The sequence below is a fragment of the Saimiri boliviensis genome, chromosome 1, assembly GCF_048565385.1.
Source record: "Saimiri boliviensis isolate mSaiBol1 chromosome 1, mSaiBol1.pri, whole genome shotgun sequence".
Taxonomy (NCBI): domain Eukaryota; kingdom Metazoa; phylum Chordata; class Mammalia; order Primates; family Cebidae; genus Saimiri; species Saimiri boliviensis.
The window spans coordinates 284,627,786-284,647,996 of record NC_133449.1 but is presented as its reverse complement, the minus strand read 5'-3'; the positions used below and the strand labels follow the sequence as shown (position 1 = coordinate 284,647,996).

At 44.9% G+C, this 20,211-nt stretch overlaps 1 protein-coding gene across 1 annotated transcript in view; it reads right to left on the bottom strand.

Moving 5' to 3' along the window:
• MYO10 (myosin X) overlaps positions 1 to 20,211 on the bottom strand; it is a 285,836-nt gene that overhangs the window by 217,168 nt on the left and 48,457 nt on the right. Inside the window, exon 2 of the mRNA XM_039463186.2 lies at positions 5,266 to 5,364. Coding sequence (XP_039319120.1) covers positions 5,266 to 5,364 — 99 coding nt within the window. The remainder of the gene's footprint in view (positions 1 to 5,265; positions 5,365 to 20,211) is intronic.

The following is a 20,211-nucleotide window of genomic DNA, read 5'->3' as shown; positions in this document are numbered from 1 at the left end:
TCACTGACCACCAATGAAAGAGGTGCCCCTTCCTGAAGTGCGGCGGGGGGCCGGATAAATGGCCTCAGGGGGCTGCCTGCGGCCCTCGGGCCGTAGTTTGGGGACGCCTGGAGAGGCATTAAGCACAATTACAGTGTTAGGCAACCATCACCATCATCCATCTTCAGAATGTTTTCGTCTTCCGAAACTAAAACTCTATCCCCATCAAACAGTAACATCTCATTGTCCCCTTCCTCAGAAATATCAATATATTAACACTTGTAAATAACACCTTTGACTCTGACTCCTTCCAGAATCTATCCCTGGCCCGGCACAGTGGCTCACACCTGTAATCCCAGCACTTTGGGAGACTGAGGCAGGAGGATCGCTTGAGCTCAAGAGTTGGAGACCAGTCTAAGGAACATGGCAAAACCCCATCTCTACAAAATTGGTCAAGAGTGGTGGCATGTGGCATATGCCTGTGGTCCCAGCTACTAGAGAGGCTGAGATGGGAGGATCACTTGAGCCCGGGAAGTGGAGGCTGCAGTGAGCTGTGGTCATGCCACTGCATTCAAGACTGGGTAACTGAGCAAGACCCTGTCTCCAAAAATATATATATATATATCCCTGCCCCGTTAAGTGCAGTATTCCTGTCCGGGGCACCAGCACCAGTTAAAGAACTTCTAACACTTGATGATTCCTGCATGTTCCCCAGTGCACTTGTAATGTAAAGAGGAGAAGACTATGTAGGTCAGTAGAAAAATAAACTAGAGTCTTTGGGCCACTGACCTTTCTTGATCCAAGCCTAAACCCAGTTTTAAAAATCTTGCCTCACTTTTCTCATAACCCTGCAATTCCCACATGAATCACCAAGTTAATTATACTTGTTATATTTGGGAATGACAGAGCGGACAACATAAAACTAAGTATTCTATGACCAACTGAAGATTAGAGATCAAGGCTCAGTGTTTTCACATTTAAGTACACATTATCATGGTTTTAGTTTCTTCCAAACCCACAACCTATAAGTACCTTTGAAAATGATCAGAACTACTGACCCGACCAACCCATTCCACTCCCGTCTCATTGAGAGCTTCCCGTGGTCAAGAGCCTGCAAGGGCTTCACATGGCCCAGGCTGCCGACCGCCAGTCAAAGGCAGTGGCACCAAGAGACTGGTAGAGTTGTCAAGTTAGGAGCCTTTGCCAGAAAGTTTAGTTAGGATAGGAATAGAAAGTGTCTTTAGAGCCTTAGGAACAACAGGCTAAGTGAAACAAGCCAGCTCCAAAAGCACAAATACGGTATGATTCCACTCACTGAGATAAAGTCATCAAAGTCATAGAAACAGAAAGAAGAAAGGTAGTCACCAAGGGCTGGAGGAATTAGTGATTAGTGGGTATAGAGTTTCAGTGCCACAAGATGAAAACATTCTTGAGATTGGCCACACAACAATGTGAATAAACTTAACCCTAGTGAGCCGTACCCTTAAAAATAGTTAAGATGGTAAAGTTAATGTTATGTGATTCTTACCGTAATTTTTTTAAAAAGGAAAAAAGTTAAAAGACTAAAAGGAAAACAACTTTGGGATTAAAATATAATTCAACAAGAAAGGGCAAGAATGCTCTATTTGTCTGTTTTACACTGCTGATAAAGACATACCCAAGACTGGGAAGAAAAAGAGGCTTAATTGGACTTACAGTTCCACGTGGCTGGGGAGGCATCAGAATCATGGCGGGAGGTGAAAGGCACTTCTTACAGGGTGGCGGCAAGAGAAAATGAAGTAGAAGCAAAAGTGGAAAGCCCCAATAAAACCATCGGATCTTGTGAGACTTATTTACTATCACGAGAACATCACTGGAAAGACTGGCACCCATGATTCAATTACCTCCCCTTGGGTCCCTCCCACAACATATGGGAATTGTGGGAGACACAGTTCAACTGAGATTTGGGTGGGGACACAGCCAAACCATATCAAGTGCCATGAAAAACCTATTTGACAACACTTTCAAGAACACAGTTTTGTTAAATGAATAGATGCTGTTTAGATACTGTTTTCCCTTTCATATAATCTTGAGAAGTATGTACAGGTCCTGAAAGAAACCAAATTCTCGTCTTGGGAAAGTGAGAAGGGAAGACAAACAGAGCAGCAGAAAAATGCATCCTACCCCACAGGGAAATTTAAACATTCAAGCAGTGCCCAAGCCTAAAGTTGAGCAAAACTCACTTATTTCCTCCCTAGACCACAGAACATACTCTACTACCTGAGACTCTGATGGAGAAGAAACTAGACTGGGTGTTGGTAAAGTGTCCACACTGTCAGTGACCATTAGACGTGCTATCTCTCTTTGTTCCCCCTCCTCTCTCCCCATAGCCCCAAATCTATATCCACAAAACACAGGTATATCTATATACTGAAAATCCATCCAAGACTCTCAGATGAAAAAGAAATGAAGGAGTTACAAACAGCCCAGTATTACTACAGCTTATCTCATCAAGAACTAAGAACTATTCCACCAAGTAGGCCGCCCTGCTAAGAAGTTTTGATAACCAAGTAGCCTATTTGCCTCAAATTATGGAAAACTGGCCCTGAAGCTTTTATTCTCAACACAACAACTTGCAAACTCAGTTCGTAAACTGTATGGTTTTGGCCAGGCATGGTGGCTCAATTATGAAATTTTTGATTTAAAAACAACATAATTTTGATTTCGTCATTAAAACATATGCAGAGGCATCAAAGGCAAGTAACAATACTACCTGAAGTTATTCAGAGGAACTGTGAAGATGTAGCACTGACCTCTAAGGTGTCTTTCTAAAATCCCTTCTGATGGAAAGCTTACAGAACACTATCTGCTAAAACACTGGAAGCACCAGTTTGATATTTAGACACAATGCTGAGTAATATAGTCACTGTTGTGATATGTATTCATTTGGGAAAATGGAGAGGATTCTCAAAACAGACTCATGGCTTGCATGTGGTGACACCATGCAATCCCAGCATGCCTGTAATCCCAGCACGTTGGGAGGCTGAGGTGGGTGGATCACCTGAGGTCAGGAGTTCCGGACCAGCCTGGCCAACATGGTGAAACCCCATCTCTAATAAAAATACAAAAATTAGCCAGTGTGGTGGGCAGGCACCTGTAATCTCAGCTACTCAGGAGGCTGAGCCAGGAGACTCACTTGAACCCAGGAGGCTGAGGTTGCAGTGAGCCAAGATTGTGCCACTGTACTCCAGGCTGGGCAACAGAGCAAGGCTGCATCTCACAAAATAAATAAATAAATAAAAATAAAAACATACACTATGTGTTTTAGATCCTTGCGTCTGACTTCCTTTTATTTCCTTAAGTCTTCGCTTTTAATATGCACCTCTGAGGTAGAGGCCCATTTATAACATTAAATTAGCTTCTTCAGTAAAATGGAGAACGTAGGTTTCTCTTACAGTCATCAATATAATCAAGCAAACCAGTTTCTGGATTCACATATTTAATTTCAGTGATACGACTTTTCATTCATTTTATGCTAAAGAATTAAAATCAGGAACAGTGGCACTCCTGTAAACAGAAGAAACTTCTTCAGCTGCTTAACAAGGTAGATAATTAAGTCCAGCTTCAGTGATTTAGTCAGACTTGTTCATACACTGATCAGGGCAACATTACCCTAAGCCAGGCGTCCCCAAACTTTTTACACAGGGGGCCAGTTCACTGTCCCTCAGACCGTTGGAGGGCCGCCACATACTGTGCTCCTCTTGCTGACCACCAATGAAAGAGATGCCCGTTCCTGATGTGCAGCGGGGGCCAGATAAATGGCCTCAGGGGTCACCTGCCCTAAGCTGTCACTGGGATGCCAGTATTTTCACCACTCTATTTGTGACTAACTGAATAGTTTGTTTTTTGTTGTTGTTGTCTTTTCTTGAGACGGAGTCTTGCTCTGTCACCAGGCTGGAGTGCAGTGGCATGATCTCGGCTCACTGCAACCTCCACCTCCCAGGTACAAGCGATTCTCCTGCCTCAGCCTCCTCAGTAGCTAGCACAACAGGCACATACCAACACACCCAGCTAATTTTTGTATTTTTAGGAGAGACGGGGTTTCACCATGTTGGCCAGGCTGGTCTCAAACTCATGTCCTCAAGTGATCTGTCTGGTGAGAATCTCAGACAGAACTCCTGTAATCTCAGCCTCCCAAAGTGCTGGGATTACAGGTATGAGCCACCGCGCCTGGCCTGAACAGAATGTTCGTATTCTCCCCACAAACTAAAATGTTGAAATCCTAATTCCCCCCATGCAATGGTATTAGGGTCTCTGGCAGGTGATTAGGTCATGAAAGTGAAGCCTTCATGAATGGGATTAGTGCCCTTAGAACAGAAGCCTAAGAGAACTCCCTCTTCTACGACATGACGGCACACCAAGAAGCTGGCTGGCTGGGAACCAGTGAGCAGAGGCCTCACAAGACCCAACTGCCAGCATCTCAATGACCTTGGACTTTTCAGGCTTCAGAACTACGACACATAAAATATTCGCTCTTCATAAACCATCCAGTCTATGGTACTCTGTCCTGGCAGCCCAAACTGACTAAGACACTATGAAAGCTTAAGAATTTTAAGAGGCCGGGCGCGGTGGCTCAAGCCTGTAATCCCAGCACTTTGGGAGGCCGAGGCGGGTGGATCATGAGGTCAAGAGATCGAGACCATCCTGGTCAACAAGGTGAAACCCCGTCTCTACTAAAAATACAAAAATTAGATGGGCATGGTGGTGCGTGCCTGTAATCCCAGCTACTCGGGAGGCTGAGGCAGGAGAATTGCTTGAACCCGGGAGGCGGAGGTTGCGGTGAGCCGAGATCGCGCCATTGCACTCCAGCCTGGGTAACAAGAGTGAAACTCCATCTCAAAAAAAAAAAAAAAAAAAAAGAATTTTAAGAAAAATAACAAGTTAATCTCAGCAAATATCAATGTATTTAAACTTTGGCTCCAAATAACTTACATCCTATACTTCTGATTGCTGAAAAAGATGGAAAGAAGGCAGAAAAGATACTCAGGAAGGAAACCAGGCTAGTGCCATGCCTGTCTGTTCCCAGGCTGTTTGGAATATTTGCTGTGTTCCATTTGGGAGAACTGTATTGTATCTATCACACACACAAGGTATACATTCTACATTCCCATTGGGATTTTGAATTATCACTTAGGAAAAAAAATTCAAGTGTGTGTATGTGGAGGGGGGCTAAGCCCATGTGCCCTGGGCAAGAGTATCTACAAAACAGGCCCCGGATGCTGGAACGCTGCAGGCCCTGGTTCTCACCTGACCATAGTCCGTCCGGAAGACGACGACGCCTTCTGCACAGGAATTTACAGTACTTGGAAAATGCTGGCCATTTTCTCTCAGCCAGACCCGTGTTCCCTGTAAACAAAACAAACAAGATTTAACTGAGTTTGGATTGCATTTTTGTGGTGAAACTCCACTGTCGAAATTACCATAACGCCTACATTCCTTTAAAAAAAATCTTCCTGAAAAGTAAATGTCTTTCTCAAGCAAAGAACAAATCTTCAGGAAGCATCATCCACAGCCTTTACTATCCACAGAGTGACTGAGAGTCCCACAGACATAGACGGCAAAGAGGGACTAAGAAAATCGTAGCTAGCCCCTGTGTTCCTACCATGTAATTTACATGGATTACTTCATTTGAGATGATGAGGCAGGCACCATTATCACTCCCATTTTATAGATAGCCAAAGACCTATAGGTAAAGTAACTTGACCAACATCAAAAAGACTGAGCAAGACTTGACAGAGAGTTGGGCTCCAGAAACCAAAAGTTTAACTAGGTCACAACAAGCCTTCACCCTCTTTGAGAACGCTTCAGAAACTAATGGCTCGCATCCTCTTAGGTCAAAGTCCAGTACACTTATACCAAAATCCATGTATAAACTGGACTCTCCAAAAGAGGAACTGAAGATTCTAGCAATTATCAGAGTTCAGTCCACCAGTACAAATGTTGTTAGGATTACATGAGACACCTAGTGAACTTCAGAGTTCAGGATGGTACCTTAAAAGACAGCAACTTCCAGATCCTACTTTTCAAATCTTGGGCACATTTTTTGGCACTGATCTCATTTCCATTTATTTATTTCCCCACTGGATAAATGAAATCTCATACTGAGCTTTTTTAGTGCTCAATTTCTTCTTCCTTTGATTTAATTACATGAAACTGGTTTTCAAAGAAAAGGGTTAAAGTTTGGTGGAACTACTGGGTGTTCATTGGTCATTTCATAGAATTACCTTCATGAATACGACTCAGCCATAAAAAGGAATGCAATAACGGCATTCACAACAATGTGGATGGAGCTGGAGATCGTTTAGTCACTCAGAAATGAAAAACCAAACAACCTAGGTTATCACTTATAAGCGGCAGCTAAGCTACAAGGATGCAAAGGCATAAGAATAACACAATGAGACGGGCATGGTGGCTCACAGCTGTAATCTCAGCACTTTGGGAGGTCGAGAGGCAGGCAGATCACAAGGTCAGGAGACTGAGACCATCCTGGCTAACACAGTGAAACCCCATCTCCACTAAAAATACAAAAAATTAGCCGGGCGTGGTGATACATTCCTTTAAAAAAAATCTTTCTGAAAAGTGAAGTAAGTACCAGCTACTTGGGAGGCTGAGGCAGGAGAATCACTTGAACCTGGGAGGCAGAGGTTGCAGTGAGCTGAGATCACACCACTGCACTCCAGCCTGGGCGACAGAGCGAGACTCCGCCTCAAAAAACAATAATAACACAACGAACTCTGGGGACTCAGCAGGAAGGGTGGGGAGCAGTGAAGGATAAAAGACTACACACTGGGTCCAGTGTACACTGCTTGGGTGATGGGTGCACCAAAATCTCAGAAATCACCCCTGAAGAACTTATCCATGTAACCAAACACGACCTGCTCCCAGAACACTATTAACATTAAAAAAAACAAAACAAAAAAAAGAATTACCTTTATGATATCTACCCATCTGACAGAATGCAACACTGAGCTTCAGTAGCTCATTAAACTGTTTCTACTCTGCTCAACAATTTCAATTCCAACAAAAATGACACTGAGCCCACCCTTATGAATCAATGTATTCATGTGGAAATTGAACAAAATCCTCACCTGACAGAGCACTTTTTTCTCCCTCCCTCCCTTCCTAAAATAACACTTTCATTGAACAACGCCTTTTCCAGAATTTTCCACCTCATTTCGTGTATTCCTGTTTTGTTAAACGCTTGACATACACTGGTTATGGCACGTTCCACTTCCAGCAGAAGGAGCTAGTACTGCTCTTCTAACATAGAGTTGGCAGGGGGTAAATGACACAAACTCACCATTTTATGCTGCTTTAAATGGTGCCAATCAACAGCAAGCATAGTCACCTCCAGTAACAGAGTGCCCCTGATATATCAGGCTCATGTGCTAAGAAGCCTCAATGACATTATACTGATACTAACCTTCCGTAAAACAGGAATCCCCTCAATTCCAAGAGGAAATTGAAGCTTGGAGCTTAAGACTTTGCCCAGAGCCACATAGCTAGTGACCTAAGCAGGTCACTCCAAATTCCTAATCCCATGCTCTTCCTATACATCACACTGATTCCACTTGTCCCCTGAAAATAATTCATAAATGAATCAAATGCATTCATAAATCAGTCAGCAATTAAAATCTAACAACACAGAGGCCACCTTAAAAGGCCATCCAGTTATCACACGTAACTATCTGCACTGTCTCATCCTCCTAGGAAGGAACATTTAAGATGACACAAAATCTGACTTTAAGGTTACTCCATTCCCTCGGTGCCAACGATGACACTGTTTACTGTTTAAAATCCACGAGCCAGAGGCGGGACGTGATGGCTCACACCTGTAATCCCAGCACTTTGGAAGGCCAAGGCGGGCAGGTCACTTGAGATCAGGAATTTGAGACCAGCCTGGCTAACATGGTGAAACCCCATGTCTACCAAAAAATACAAAAATTAGCCAGACATGGTGGCATATATCTGTAATCCCAGCTTCTCTGGATTCCAGAGGCAGAGGCAGGAGAACTGCTTGAAACCAGGAGGTGGGGGTTACAGTGAATCAAGATGGTGCCCCTACACTCCAGCCTGGGCCACAGCCTAAACCCTATCTCCAAAACATAAAAAATAAATAAATAAAATCCACGAGCCAGGACCTCATATGTTAACTGCTACTCGGGATCCATAGTTAAGACACTCTTGAGTTTGATGAATAAATTTGGGGCGAGCCAGCTAGAATCTGGGACCCCAGGAAGAGGTTCTACAAGCATTTCTAAAATCGAGGTGGCTGGAGATCGCACGATTGAAATGGAACAGACTCCCTTCCCCACTGACCAACTCACACAGTTCCCCCAGACCTCTGCGAATCTCCTAGAATCCCCTATTGCGAGCTCATCTATAAGAGGCCCTCCCCCATATACACTCATTTCCCCTATAGAGATTTTAAGTTGTTTGCCCCATTCATAGTTCTTCAAAGACACCCAAAAAAACACCTCCCAAAGAGGAGTTTAAATCCTCCACTATAAAGATGGGAAACAGCATCAACAATGAATATTAAGTGCTTCTATACAAATCCTGAGACCTATCTAAAGAACACTCAGCAGCAACAGGGGCCAGTACCCATTTGCACATAAGTCCCTCACATCCCCTGACTCTTGCTTCAGGCTGAGACACTGGTAACACGCTTAAAGAATGGCACTTAACAACTGCCTGTCAGTCCTGACTTCTTTACTAGCAAACAGCTGCTTCTAAAAAGAACACTGACTTCAGGCATCTGCTAAAACTGTGGTCTCTCAAATATTACTCCCAACCTAAAACGCACAACTGGTAACATTCTAGAAAAAGATTCTGAGTGCCTGATGACTTTTTTCAGCCTCTCTTTAATTCACACGTCAGGGACTGCAAAACTTGAAAGCTTTGAAATATACACCTCCCAACATACATGCACGCCCATGCTCGCTGCAATGCAATGTTCAAGGCTATATAAGGCAAGGACTTTTACTCGTTAAGTTAAAATCAAGAAACGATAACTCCCAGTACACCTCTGCCCCAGAACCCCTAGTCCAAAGCTTTCTGTGTGTTGTGACTATCACTAGCATTGTTTTCATTAAATAGGATTTCACGCACTTTTCCCAATTAAAATTGTCTACTTAGTAAGGATGAAATTCAGATGATGCAACATTATCAAATTAATATAAACTGTCGGCAGGATTAATATGTACCTCTTGACTTCCACAGGCCACCCAGAGCACATACTTCCACTCCAGCGTGCAGTTTCTTTGACTTAGCGTCTGACTGTGGCTCTCTTTACCCTTTTGTTTGAAAGTACTACAAAGCTCTTTGTTGACACAGTGTTTCCTGATCAAACACACAGTTCAGCTACTGTAGTCCAAAGGTCTTTTCCAACAGGTGTGAAGAACTGCTGATAAGCAACTTTTATAAAAGCCAGCCCAGATTTCAAATCCAGAAGCCCATTGGCCAGTTTTCCCAGGTCTATCACAAACAGCTGTCTTCCACAGCTAGGAAGGGAAATGCATTCAAAAACACTCCCTTTGTTCTTTGTAAAGTATTAACTGGCAGTTTTCATAGAATCAGAATTGCAAAATTAAACTGCTGAAATAGGTATTTTTTACATAGATTGTTCATGGCACTTTCCCTGCGACCCCAATCTTTCTGCTTCCCCTCTCTTAGAACATATGTGCCAGGTCCAAAAGAGGCCACCCACCCACAAGCATTCAAAAATGAAATCATAGCCAGATCATCTACGTTGGAGTGGGAAAGAAAAATTTGCCCACCATATGCAAACTATTACATTCTGTCATTGTTAAGTAAGGCTGATAATTTAATACACAATATAGGCAACCTAGCACATGGAAAAGGCTCACAATTTGATTAAAAGTTGCCTTTATAAGCAGGTGGAACAAGTTTGATCAAAACACACTCACTTTATTAAAACTTGGACAACGTTGCATCTTAATCTCCGAGACAAATATGGGAGTGTTAATATAATGGCTAAAACTTTTTCTGTACATAATCACCAGAAACCTTTCTGCAATATAAAACACTTGCACATAAATTCCTATCCCCCTTTGAACTTATTTAAAGCAATCCTCTAAGAGAGGCAACATCGTCCCTTTCTTCAAACGTGAGGTTCATAGAGGTTCCATCTTCTCCTGCCAACAATGATTTCCTGGATAGGATAGAAAGAGCTGACTTTACCCAATGCTGACGAGGATGTATATGGGAATGTAAAATGGTATGTCCGCTTTGGAAAATGGTTTGGCAATTTCTTAAAAAGCTGAACATAATCTTACCATATGTCCCAACGATTTAACTCCTGGATATTAGTCTATGCAAACATATTTAAGTCTTGTGTGCAAACAGTCAGAGCAGCAATAATCACAATAGCCAAGGACTGGAAACAACTCAAAGGTCTAGTGAATGATACAGAGATAAACAGAATAAATTCATACGGTGGAACTCCTCAAGGTTATTTTTTTAAAAAAAGAATCACTGATACATTCGCCAACAAAAATGGACCATGAAGGCATCACAGTTAAGTGAAAGAAGCTAGAGACAAAGGGCTACATAGTGTGGGGTTCCATTTACACGACGTTTCTGGAAAAGGCAAATGCAGAGACACAGATAACAGATGAATGGCTACGCAGAGCTAGGTGCAGGAGGGACAGTGACAGAGTGAAAAGGAAGAAACTTTGTCCTAAAACTGCCCTGTGGGGATGGCTGCACACCTGTATACGTGTGCTGAAAATCAGTCTACTGCGCACCTACCGTGGGTGAATTTCTCTCTATGTAATTATAACTCAATAATTTCAAATCACTTTTTAAAAATTGTTTTCTAGCTTATATGCTTCTCAAATGCACATGAACTTTCTTTTTTTTTTTTGAGACAGAGTCTGGCTCTATCGCCAGACTGGAGTGCAGAGGCGCGATCCCTGCTCACTGCAACTTCCGTTTTCTGGTGTCAAGCAATTCTCCTGCCTCAGCCTCCCGAGTAGCAGGGACTACAGGCGCCCACCACCACACCTGGCTAATTTTTTGTATTTTTAGTAGAGACGGGGTTTCACCATATTGGCCAGGATGGTCTTGATCTCTTGACCTCGTGATCCACCAGCCTCGGCCTCCCAAAGTGCTGGGATTACAGGTGTGAGCCACTGCGCCCAGCCGCACATAAACATTCTTAACCATTCCATAGCGGGAAAACCCAATCACATTTCTATAACAGCAACAGAGGCGTTGAGAAACATATCAAGCAACAATAACCCCATAATGATTAAATATAAGGGCCATGCTGAATTCATTAAGTCTCTGCTCCCCATTAACATAGACTAGCGGGGCTAGGAGACCACGCAGGAGACAGGCCCAAGCTAATCTAAGGATGAGGTTGTAGCAGATTGTACCATGATGTCACTGTGGACAATCAGCCCCTCCCTGGAAGACAATCATAAAACCCTGGCCAACTACCTTCTGCTTAGCGATACCTCCCCAGCCTGGCCCATTCATCACCTATTATCTATGACTCCGTCCCACTCCAATGCCAAAGTGAAGCTGTTGCACAAAGCCTCAAATATTGACACACAAAGTTGCTGACCTGTGCTTTAAGATAAAGAAGAGAGCCGGTGCAGTGGCTCACGTCCTAGCCCTAGCACTTTGGGAGGCCAAGGTGGGAGGATCACGAGGTCAGGAAATCAACACCATCCTGGCTAACATGGTGAAATCCTGTCTCTACTAAAAATATAAAAAATTAGCCAGGCGTGGTGGCACACACCTGTAGTCCCAGTTACTTGGGAGGCTGAGGCAGGAGAATCACTTGAACCTGGGAGGCGGAGGTTGCAGCGAGCCAAGATTGCACAACTACACTCCAGCCTGAGTAACAGAGCAACACTCTGTCACACACACACACACACACAAAGTAAAGAGGACATGACCACCATCACAGATTTCACCTCCTGTTGTCCTTTCAAAAACTATTACATTTCTCTTCTAATTTTAAAAATGATTTTCTTTCTTGAACTCTGATTGAAAAAATTAAGTTTAAAAATAAGTTGGAGAAACAACCCTAAAAAGAGATGAAGGTGGACTTTAAAACCATGCTGTAGGGCATGTTCTAATTACAGATTCATGAAAAAGAGAACATTCTTTAGCCAAACATACAACTTGGTCTCAGCCCCGGAACAGGGCACGGCGCCTGCTCAGCTCCCACAGCTGTTCATCTCGCCTATGTTAAGCACCTCAGTTCGGGATTCTCCAGCCACCTACATGACAAACTCACAATTCGCTATTGAAATGTGGTCTGCTTTTTCATTTTTGCAGATGTACAGGGCCGGCACAATGGCTCATGCCTATAATCTCAGCACTTTGAGAAACCGAGGTAGGCAGACTGCCTGAGCCCAAAAGTTTGAGACCAGCCTGGCCATCCTGGAGAGACCCCATCTCTACAAAAAATACAAAAAAATTTGCCAGGCAAGGTGGTGCATGCCTGTGGTCTCGGCTACTTGAGAGGCTGAGGTGGGAGGATCACCTGAGCCTGGGAAAGTTAAAAGTATTGTGAGCCGTGATTGATCACCTCACTCCAGCCTGGGTGACAGTGAGACTCTGTCTCCAAAAAACTAAAATAAAAACACACAGAGATCAAATAACTTTGTAATGCATCGGATTAGTTAATATGGCTATGTAAATCTGCAGTAAATTCAACAGTCAAAACAAAGTTTTCCTCTTTGTGCCTGTAATGACTCAGTGAAGAAGTCACCTGGCTTAGGAGCTCTCTGATGGAGGCCTAGGGAGTGGGGATATTTGTCCTGGATGAACTGCAGAAACTGGCTGGGGATAATATATCACAGCACCAAGGACTTCAACGGTACTTTTTCTACTGTTTTACAGTCTTTTTTTTTTCCTGTTGGAAGTAGGAGTTCTCTTTCCACCTTATCAGATGCTTTTTCGGTTTTTAAATCTTATTACTCAAAGCCACATCAAAGGACAAGTGGCTTTTATAACACAAAGTTATAATCCGAGTTTCTCCAACTTGGTACTACAGGTACTGATCGACTTATGACCTATGCAACGTATGACCATTCGACTTTACAACCACAATCGCTAGCCACGACTGCTCCGCATCTGGCAGCGCAAACGTTGCACATCTGGGTGTACGACAGTGCGGACCAGCTTCTGGCAGCACTACCATCTCCGTGTGCACCATTTCAACTGTGATCCCAGACTCGGCACAGCAAACTCAACTTACGACCAAATTGTGTTATGACCGGTCTGTCGGACCCAATCAGGGTCGTAAGTCGAGCACTGCTTGTATTGACATTGTGGGCTGATGATGCTTTGTTGGGGACTGCGGGTTCATTCTGGTGAGAACCTCCCTTCTAGAGCAACACAATGTTCTAGAGTCATGGCAAATTGAAGGAATTGACAAAACCATGCATAGTCAGTGACCTAGTTAACTGAAAGCAGACTCTGTTGTCCAAATCCCGTGAATTTCGAAAATTCCAAGAATGAAGGTCAGTTCAGATAAAGTACACCTAGGGCAGAACCAATTCCTGGTATCATTAAAATAGGGTACACACAGAATAGTGGAAGCAGCCTCTGCAGCCTAATTCAAACCTTTTGACAAACCTAAGAAAACGAGTAGCAGAGGCCGACAGGTGAGCAGTGGTCCTAGAACTCTCTAGAACACTCTTCTTTTTCTCCTCTCTGTCCACTGTGCTTTTTTTTTCCCACTTTTACTGCAGATGACTGGAACCATGCAGACACAGCCGGTCCACTATGCTCTTTAACCTTAGAGGCTATCTCAACTCCCAAATGCTTGCAAACCCCAATGCAAAGTTTGTCAGAAAACTAAGCCACCTGCAGAGGAGAATGGAGAGATAAGCAAAGCAGCAAAGCAGCGTGCTCATCAGCCGGGTGCGGTGGCTCACACCTGTAATCCCTGTACTTTGGGAGGTGGAGGTGGGTGGATCACCTGAGGTCTGGAGTTTGAGACCAGCCTGGACAACATCATGAAACCCCATCTCTACTAAAAATACAAAAAAATTAGCTGGGTGAGGTGGTGGCGCCTGTAGTCCCAGCTGCTCGGGAGGCTGAGGGAGAAGAATCACTTGCACCTTGAGGGTGGAGGTTGCAGTGAGCCAAGATTGCGTCACTGCACTCCAGCCCAGGCGATAGAGCAAGACTCTTGTCTCAAAAAAAAAAAAGTTGGTGGGGCCTCATCACAGTTAAATAAGTGTGACAAACACAGTGCTAACACAAGCTGCAGGGATAAGGGAGCACTGTCAGCTGGGGCAGAACCCTAAGATTCAGAAATGAAGGGGAAGGCAAAATCTAAGACTTCTCTTCTCCCCTGCAGAGAAGGCCACCCTCAGCAGGGGACCTGAAGTGACAGTAGCCACTCTCCAAACCATCCCTGGACACCCAGGCATCCCCCACAGCAGTGAGTAGCCATTATAGGTCCTTGCTATAGAGTACTCAAATAGAGTAGGGCACCCACAATAGCTAAGTGAGTCCCTCTGACTCATTGCCCTGTCTTGAGACTACCGGGTTTTAAACCGGAGGCTGGCAATCATTTCTGAAGAACTGCATCCAATTCCACAGAGGAAAGCGTCAACGCAGCCACGGCCATGTAGGCTCGGAAAGGAACACAGGTGGTTTTAGGCTCAGGTCAAAGGATGCAGAACTGAAGGAGGCAGAAAAGTCAAAGCTTCACCCTGACAGACTACAGAAGAAGGAAAAGTAATAACACAAGCCTCAAAAGAGAAACTTGGCGAGCACACAGCTGATCATGTCGGAAACGTGTGGTTTGAGAGTCCCGGGTTTGTAATAGTTTTCTTTGGGCTGGAGAACAATGATAGACGTCTGTTCTCTATATAGGCACCCCCCCCCCCCCCCCGCCAAGACCAACTGTCCCATGTCCATCAGAGCTGATGCTGTCATTAAATTCCAGGGATAAATGTGTTCCTGACACCATGCTTCAGAATCAGACACAATTTCTTCTCAAAGACAATGCCAGACGCGTTGGGTAACTCCCCAGGCTGACCTATGGCTGAAATGCTCTACATTTTTATAAGAACTCTATTTCAGCTATTTATAACTGTCATCATCGTCATTCCTCAAGCTTGCCCTTGGGCTTGAGAAATACCTGATGTATGATGTATAACACCACTTCGAGTGGGCACGGTGGCTCACCACTGTAATCCCAGCACTTTAGGAGGTCGAGGTGGGTGGATCACTGGAGGTCACAAGTTCAAGGCCAGCCTGGCCAACATGGTGAAACCCCATCTCTACTAAAAATACAAAAATTAGCCATGTGTGGTGGCATGGGTCTGTAATCTCAGCTACTCAGGAGTCTGAAGCAGGAGAATCGCTTGAACCAGGGAGGCGGAGGTTGCAGTGAGCCGAGATCACACCACTGCACTCCGGCATGGGTGACAGCGAGAAAAAAAACAAAACAAACTTCTGAGCTTCTGATTTTCTCAAACTTCTGAAACTTCTGAACTTCTCAAACTTGCCATCGAAGACCACAGTGTTCCAAATACTAACAAACACACCTGAAAAAACTCAGTAGGGTTATAAACTGTGGCCTGCCTGTGCTCATTACAATCAAGTTCACAGACCAATTTGTCCCATGATTTTGGTCTCTGGAGTACAGGATAAGAACGATCGACTAGCACCTACGTTCCTTCCCATTATCCCGCCCACAATGTCAAACTCTTGTCACCATGAGGAAGAGCAGCTTTCATCCAGAGGATACCATGAAAAGTTTACAACAGTAAGAGGCGGAAAGGAAGAAAAAAAAGAAAAAAGTGGTCAAAGGAATCACCAACAATACACTAGCCTTTGGTCAATGCTCCACAGCAAAAGATACAAAGATTCAGGGCCATCCCCTACTCCTGATCAAAATCAAAACCAAAATGAACTATGCTCAATGGCAGGATGCCTCAATGATGAATGTGTGACTCTGTAAAGAGTTTATTCCTGGTCAGGCATGATGGCTCACGCCTATAATCCCAACAGTGTAGGAGGCTGAGGTGGGTGGATCACATAGTCAGGAGTTCAAGACCAGCCTGGCCTATGTGGCGAAAGCCCGTCCCTACTAAAAGTACAAAAATTAGCCATGTATGGTGGTGGGTGCCTGTAATCCCAGCTACTCAGGAGGCTGAGGCAGGAAGAGAATTGCTTGCACCTGGATGGTAGAGAATGCAGTGAGCCAAGATCGCATCACTGCATTCCAGCCTGGGCGACAGAGCGAGACTCTGGCTCAAAAAAAAAAAAAACTTTATTCCCATAGTTATGGGTTCCAACTCAGCATGCAGTCCTGAGTTTTATTATTATGATTTTTAGACAGAGTGTATCTCTGTTGCCCAGGCTGGAGTGCAATCTCTCCCTTCTGCATTCAAGCAATTCTCCTGCCTCAGCCTCCTGAGTAGCTGGGATTACAGGAGCCACCACCACACTCAGCTGATTTTTATATTTTTAGTAGACACTGGGTTTCACCATGTTGGCCAGGCTGGTATTGAACTCTCCTGACCTCAGGTGATCCACCGACCTCAGTCTCCCCAAGTGCTGGGATTACAGATGTGAGCCACCAGGCCTGGCCTCAGTCCTGAGTTTCATAATCTGACTTCCCCCACCTTGCTCACAGTTCCTTAAAATATCTTTTCAGTTAATCTTTTAAACTATAGTAACTAGAAATAATCCCAGAAACAATTTAACACTAAAAGAAATGAGACATCTCCAAACTGCTGAGAGTACCTCAAACAGTGTAGGAATGTGACTATACAACGAACAGAAGTCAGATTATTCCACCTATTAGTCAGGCATCATCCTATAGCCCACACATATATGTTTAATAGACAATGGACCTAAAGAATCAGCCAACATGCCTAAAATAATTCATCCATCTGTCAACCGTTCCACCCACCCCTGCATCCTTCCACCAAATATCTCCTAACACCCCTCCCCAATTATCCACCAGGGACTAGGAAAGATTGGATGGCATATTAAATAGTTCTAGCTCTAGGCCAGGCGCAGTGACTCACACCTGTAGTCTCAATACTTTGGGAGTCCAAGGTGGGAGGATTACTTGAGCCTCAGAGTTCAAGATCACCCTAGGCAAGATGGTGAGACCTTGTCTCTACAAAATTTTCTTTTTGCAATTAAAAAATTAGCCAGATATACTCCCATAGTTGGAAGGCTAAGGTGGGAGGATCCCTTGAGCCCAGAAGTTTGAGGATACAATGAGCTGTGATCATGCTACCGTGCTCCAGCCTGGATAAGATGAGCAAGCTCCATCTCTAAAATAAAGCAAAATCAGAATTAAATAAAAGAGTTCTACCTCTAAAAAGCACAGAGGCAAACTATGCCCACTCTAATGCCCTCCCTATCTTGCCTGTCTGTTTCACAGGGAATAATTATAAACAGTAGAACAGGCCAGGAATGATGGTTCATGCCTAGAATCCAGCATTTTGGGGAGGTTGAGGCGAGCAGATTGCTTGAGCTCAGAAGTCTGAGAAGAGCATGCGCAGCATGGCAAAACCCTGTTTCTACAAAAATATAAAAATTAGCTGGGCATGGTGGCACATGCCTGTAGTCCCAGCTTCTTGGCAGGCTGGAATGGGAGGATGGCTTGAGCCCGAGAGCGAGACCCTGTCTCAAAAAAAAAGAAAGAAAGAAAGAAGGAAAGAAGGAAGGAAGGAAGGAAGGAAGGAAGGAGAGAAAGAAAGAAAGAAAGAAAAAAAGAAGAGAAGAGAAGAGAAAGGAATAGGAAAGGAAAGAAAAAGAAAGAACGAAAGAAAGAAAGGAAGGAAGGAAGAAAAGGAGGAAAGGAAGGGCAGGGTGGGGAGGGGAGGGGAGGGGAGGGGTGGGGAGGGGTGGGGTGGGGAGGGGAGGGGAGGGAAGGGGTGGGGAGGGGAGGGGAGGGAAGGGGTGGGGAGGGGTGGGATGGGGTGGGGAGGTGAGGGGAGGGGAGGGGAGGGGTGGGGAGGGGTGGGGTGGGGAGGGGAGGGGAAGGGAGGGGTGGGGAGGGGTGGGATGGGGTGGGGAGGTGAGGGGAGGGGAGGGGTGGGGAGGGGTGGGGTGGGGAGGGGAGGGGAAGGGAGGGGTGGGGAGGGGTGGGATGGGGTGGGGAGGTGAGGGGAGGGGAGGGGAGGGGTGGGGAGGGGAGGGGAGGGGTGGGGAGGGGAGGGGAGGGGAGGGGAGGGGAGGGGTGGGGAGGGGAGGGGAGGGGAGGGGAGGGGAGGGGAGGGGAGGGGAGGGGAGGGGAGGCAGTAGAACTACCCAAGAAAGACAAGTAGGTAAATGGGGCAAGGAGACACAGATTTTATAAAATGTATAAAACTGTCCCAATTCTAAGAATTCTCAAAAGCAAGTGGGAAATCCTGTTTTTAAGGGACATACAACAAAACAGCTGGTTTAAGAACCACATTCCACTGCACCTTTCGGTGGGAGCAGGAGGGGGTCCAGGACAGAAAGGGCAATGAGAGACCAGCACAAGGTGTTCGCGCTCTGCGAGAAATCTAATACCCGCCTCCTCCCCTCCTATTTCCCAGTTTCTTGTCCTTTCCTCCTCTTGATAAGAATCCTTTTGGGGGAAGGAAAAAATGCCTACAAATAAACAAACTGACGGGATTATCTTCATGAAATCCCAGTTGTTTTCTGGCTACCATCTGTTTTTAGAAAAAATATACAAGTTTGCTCAGCGCAGGAGTTTGCCGTTACTTCATAAAAATGAATGACCCAAGAACACAGTGGGCAGAACATAAAGTTCAAACAGCGATTTCTCATTTCTGTTTCATACATATTAATTAATTCCTTTGCAGATTTCTATCACATATCGAAAACAATTGGTGTTTTTCAGAAAATCTTACTTCCTGAATTAAAAGGTATGTCAAAGACAACCTGGTCCAATCAAAACGACACATAATGTGTTGGCAAGAATGTGGAGAAACTAGAACCCTCGTGCACTGCTGCTAAGAATGCGAGACGGTGCGGCTGCCGTGGAAAACGGTTTGGCAGTTCCTCAAAAAGTAAAATATAGAGTTACCATCCGACCCAGGAATTCCACCGCTGGGTATATACCCAAGAGACGTGAAAACGTATGTCCACACAAAAAGTTGTACACAAATGTTCAAGACGTGAAAATGTATGTCCATACAAAAACTTGTACACGAATGTTCACAGTGGCATTATGTGCTATAGCCTCAAAGTGGAAACAATCCTCATGTCCATTAACTAGTGAAAGGATGTGTTTTAATGTGGTCTATTCATACAACAGAATATTATTCAACAATAAGGTTGACGTGTAATCCCAGAACTATAGGAGGCCAGGGAGGGTGCATCACCTGAGGTCAGGAGTTCAAGACCAGACTGGTGAACATGGAGAAACCCTGTCTCTACTAAAAATACAAAAATCTGCCAGGCATGGTGGCACATACCTGTAAACCCAGCTATTCTGGAGGCTGAGACACGAGAATCATTTGAACTTGGGAGGCAGAGGTTGCAGTGAGCCAAGATCACGCCCCTGCATTCCAGCCTGGGCGGCAAAGCAAGACACTGTCTCAAAAATAAAATAAAATAAAATAAAATAGAACAAAGAATTGATACGTGCTATAATATGAGTGAGCCTAGAAAACGTTATGCTAAGTAGAAGAAGACAGTCACAAAGGTTCACATGTCGTATGGCTCCATTTACATGGAGAATTTAAATCCACGGAGACAAAGTTGGCCGGGTGTGGTGGCTCATGCCTGTAATCCCAGCACTTTGGGAGGCCGATGCAGGTGGATTCCAAGAGGTCAGGTATTCGAGACCAGCCTGACCAACATGGCGACACCCCATCTCTACTAAAAATACAAAAATTAGCCGGGCTTGGTGGCACACACCTGTAGTGCCAGCAACTCGGGAGGCTGAGGCAGGAGAATCGCCTGAACCCGGGAGGCGGAGGTTACGGTGAGCCAAGATCATGCCACTGTACTCTAGCCTGGATGACAGAGTGAGACTCCTGTCTTGGAAAGGAAAGAAAAGGAAAAAGAAAAGGGAAAAGGGAAAAGGGAGGAGAGGGGAGGAGATGGAGAAGGGAGGAGAGGGGGGAGGAGAGGGGGAGGAGAGGGGGGAGGGGAAGAGAGAAGGGAGTGGGGAGGGGGAGGGGATGGAAGGAAGTTCATTGTGGCAGGAGGGGAAAATGGAGAGTGGCTGCT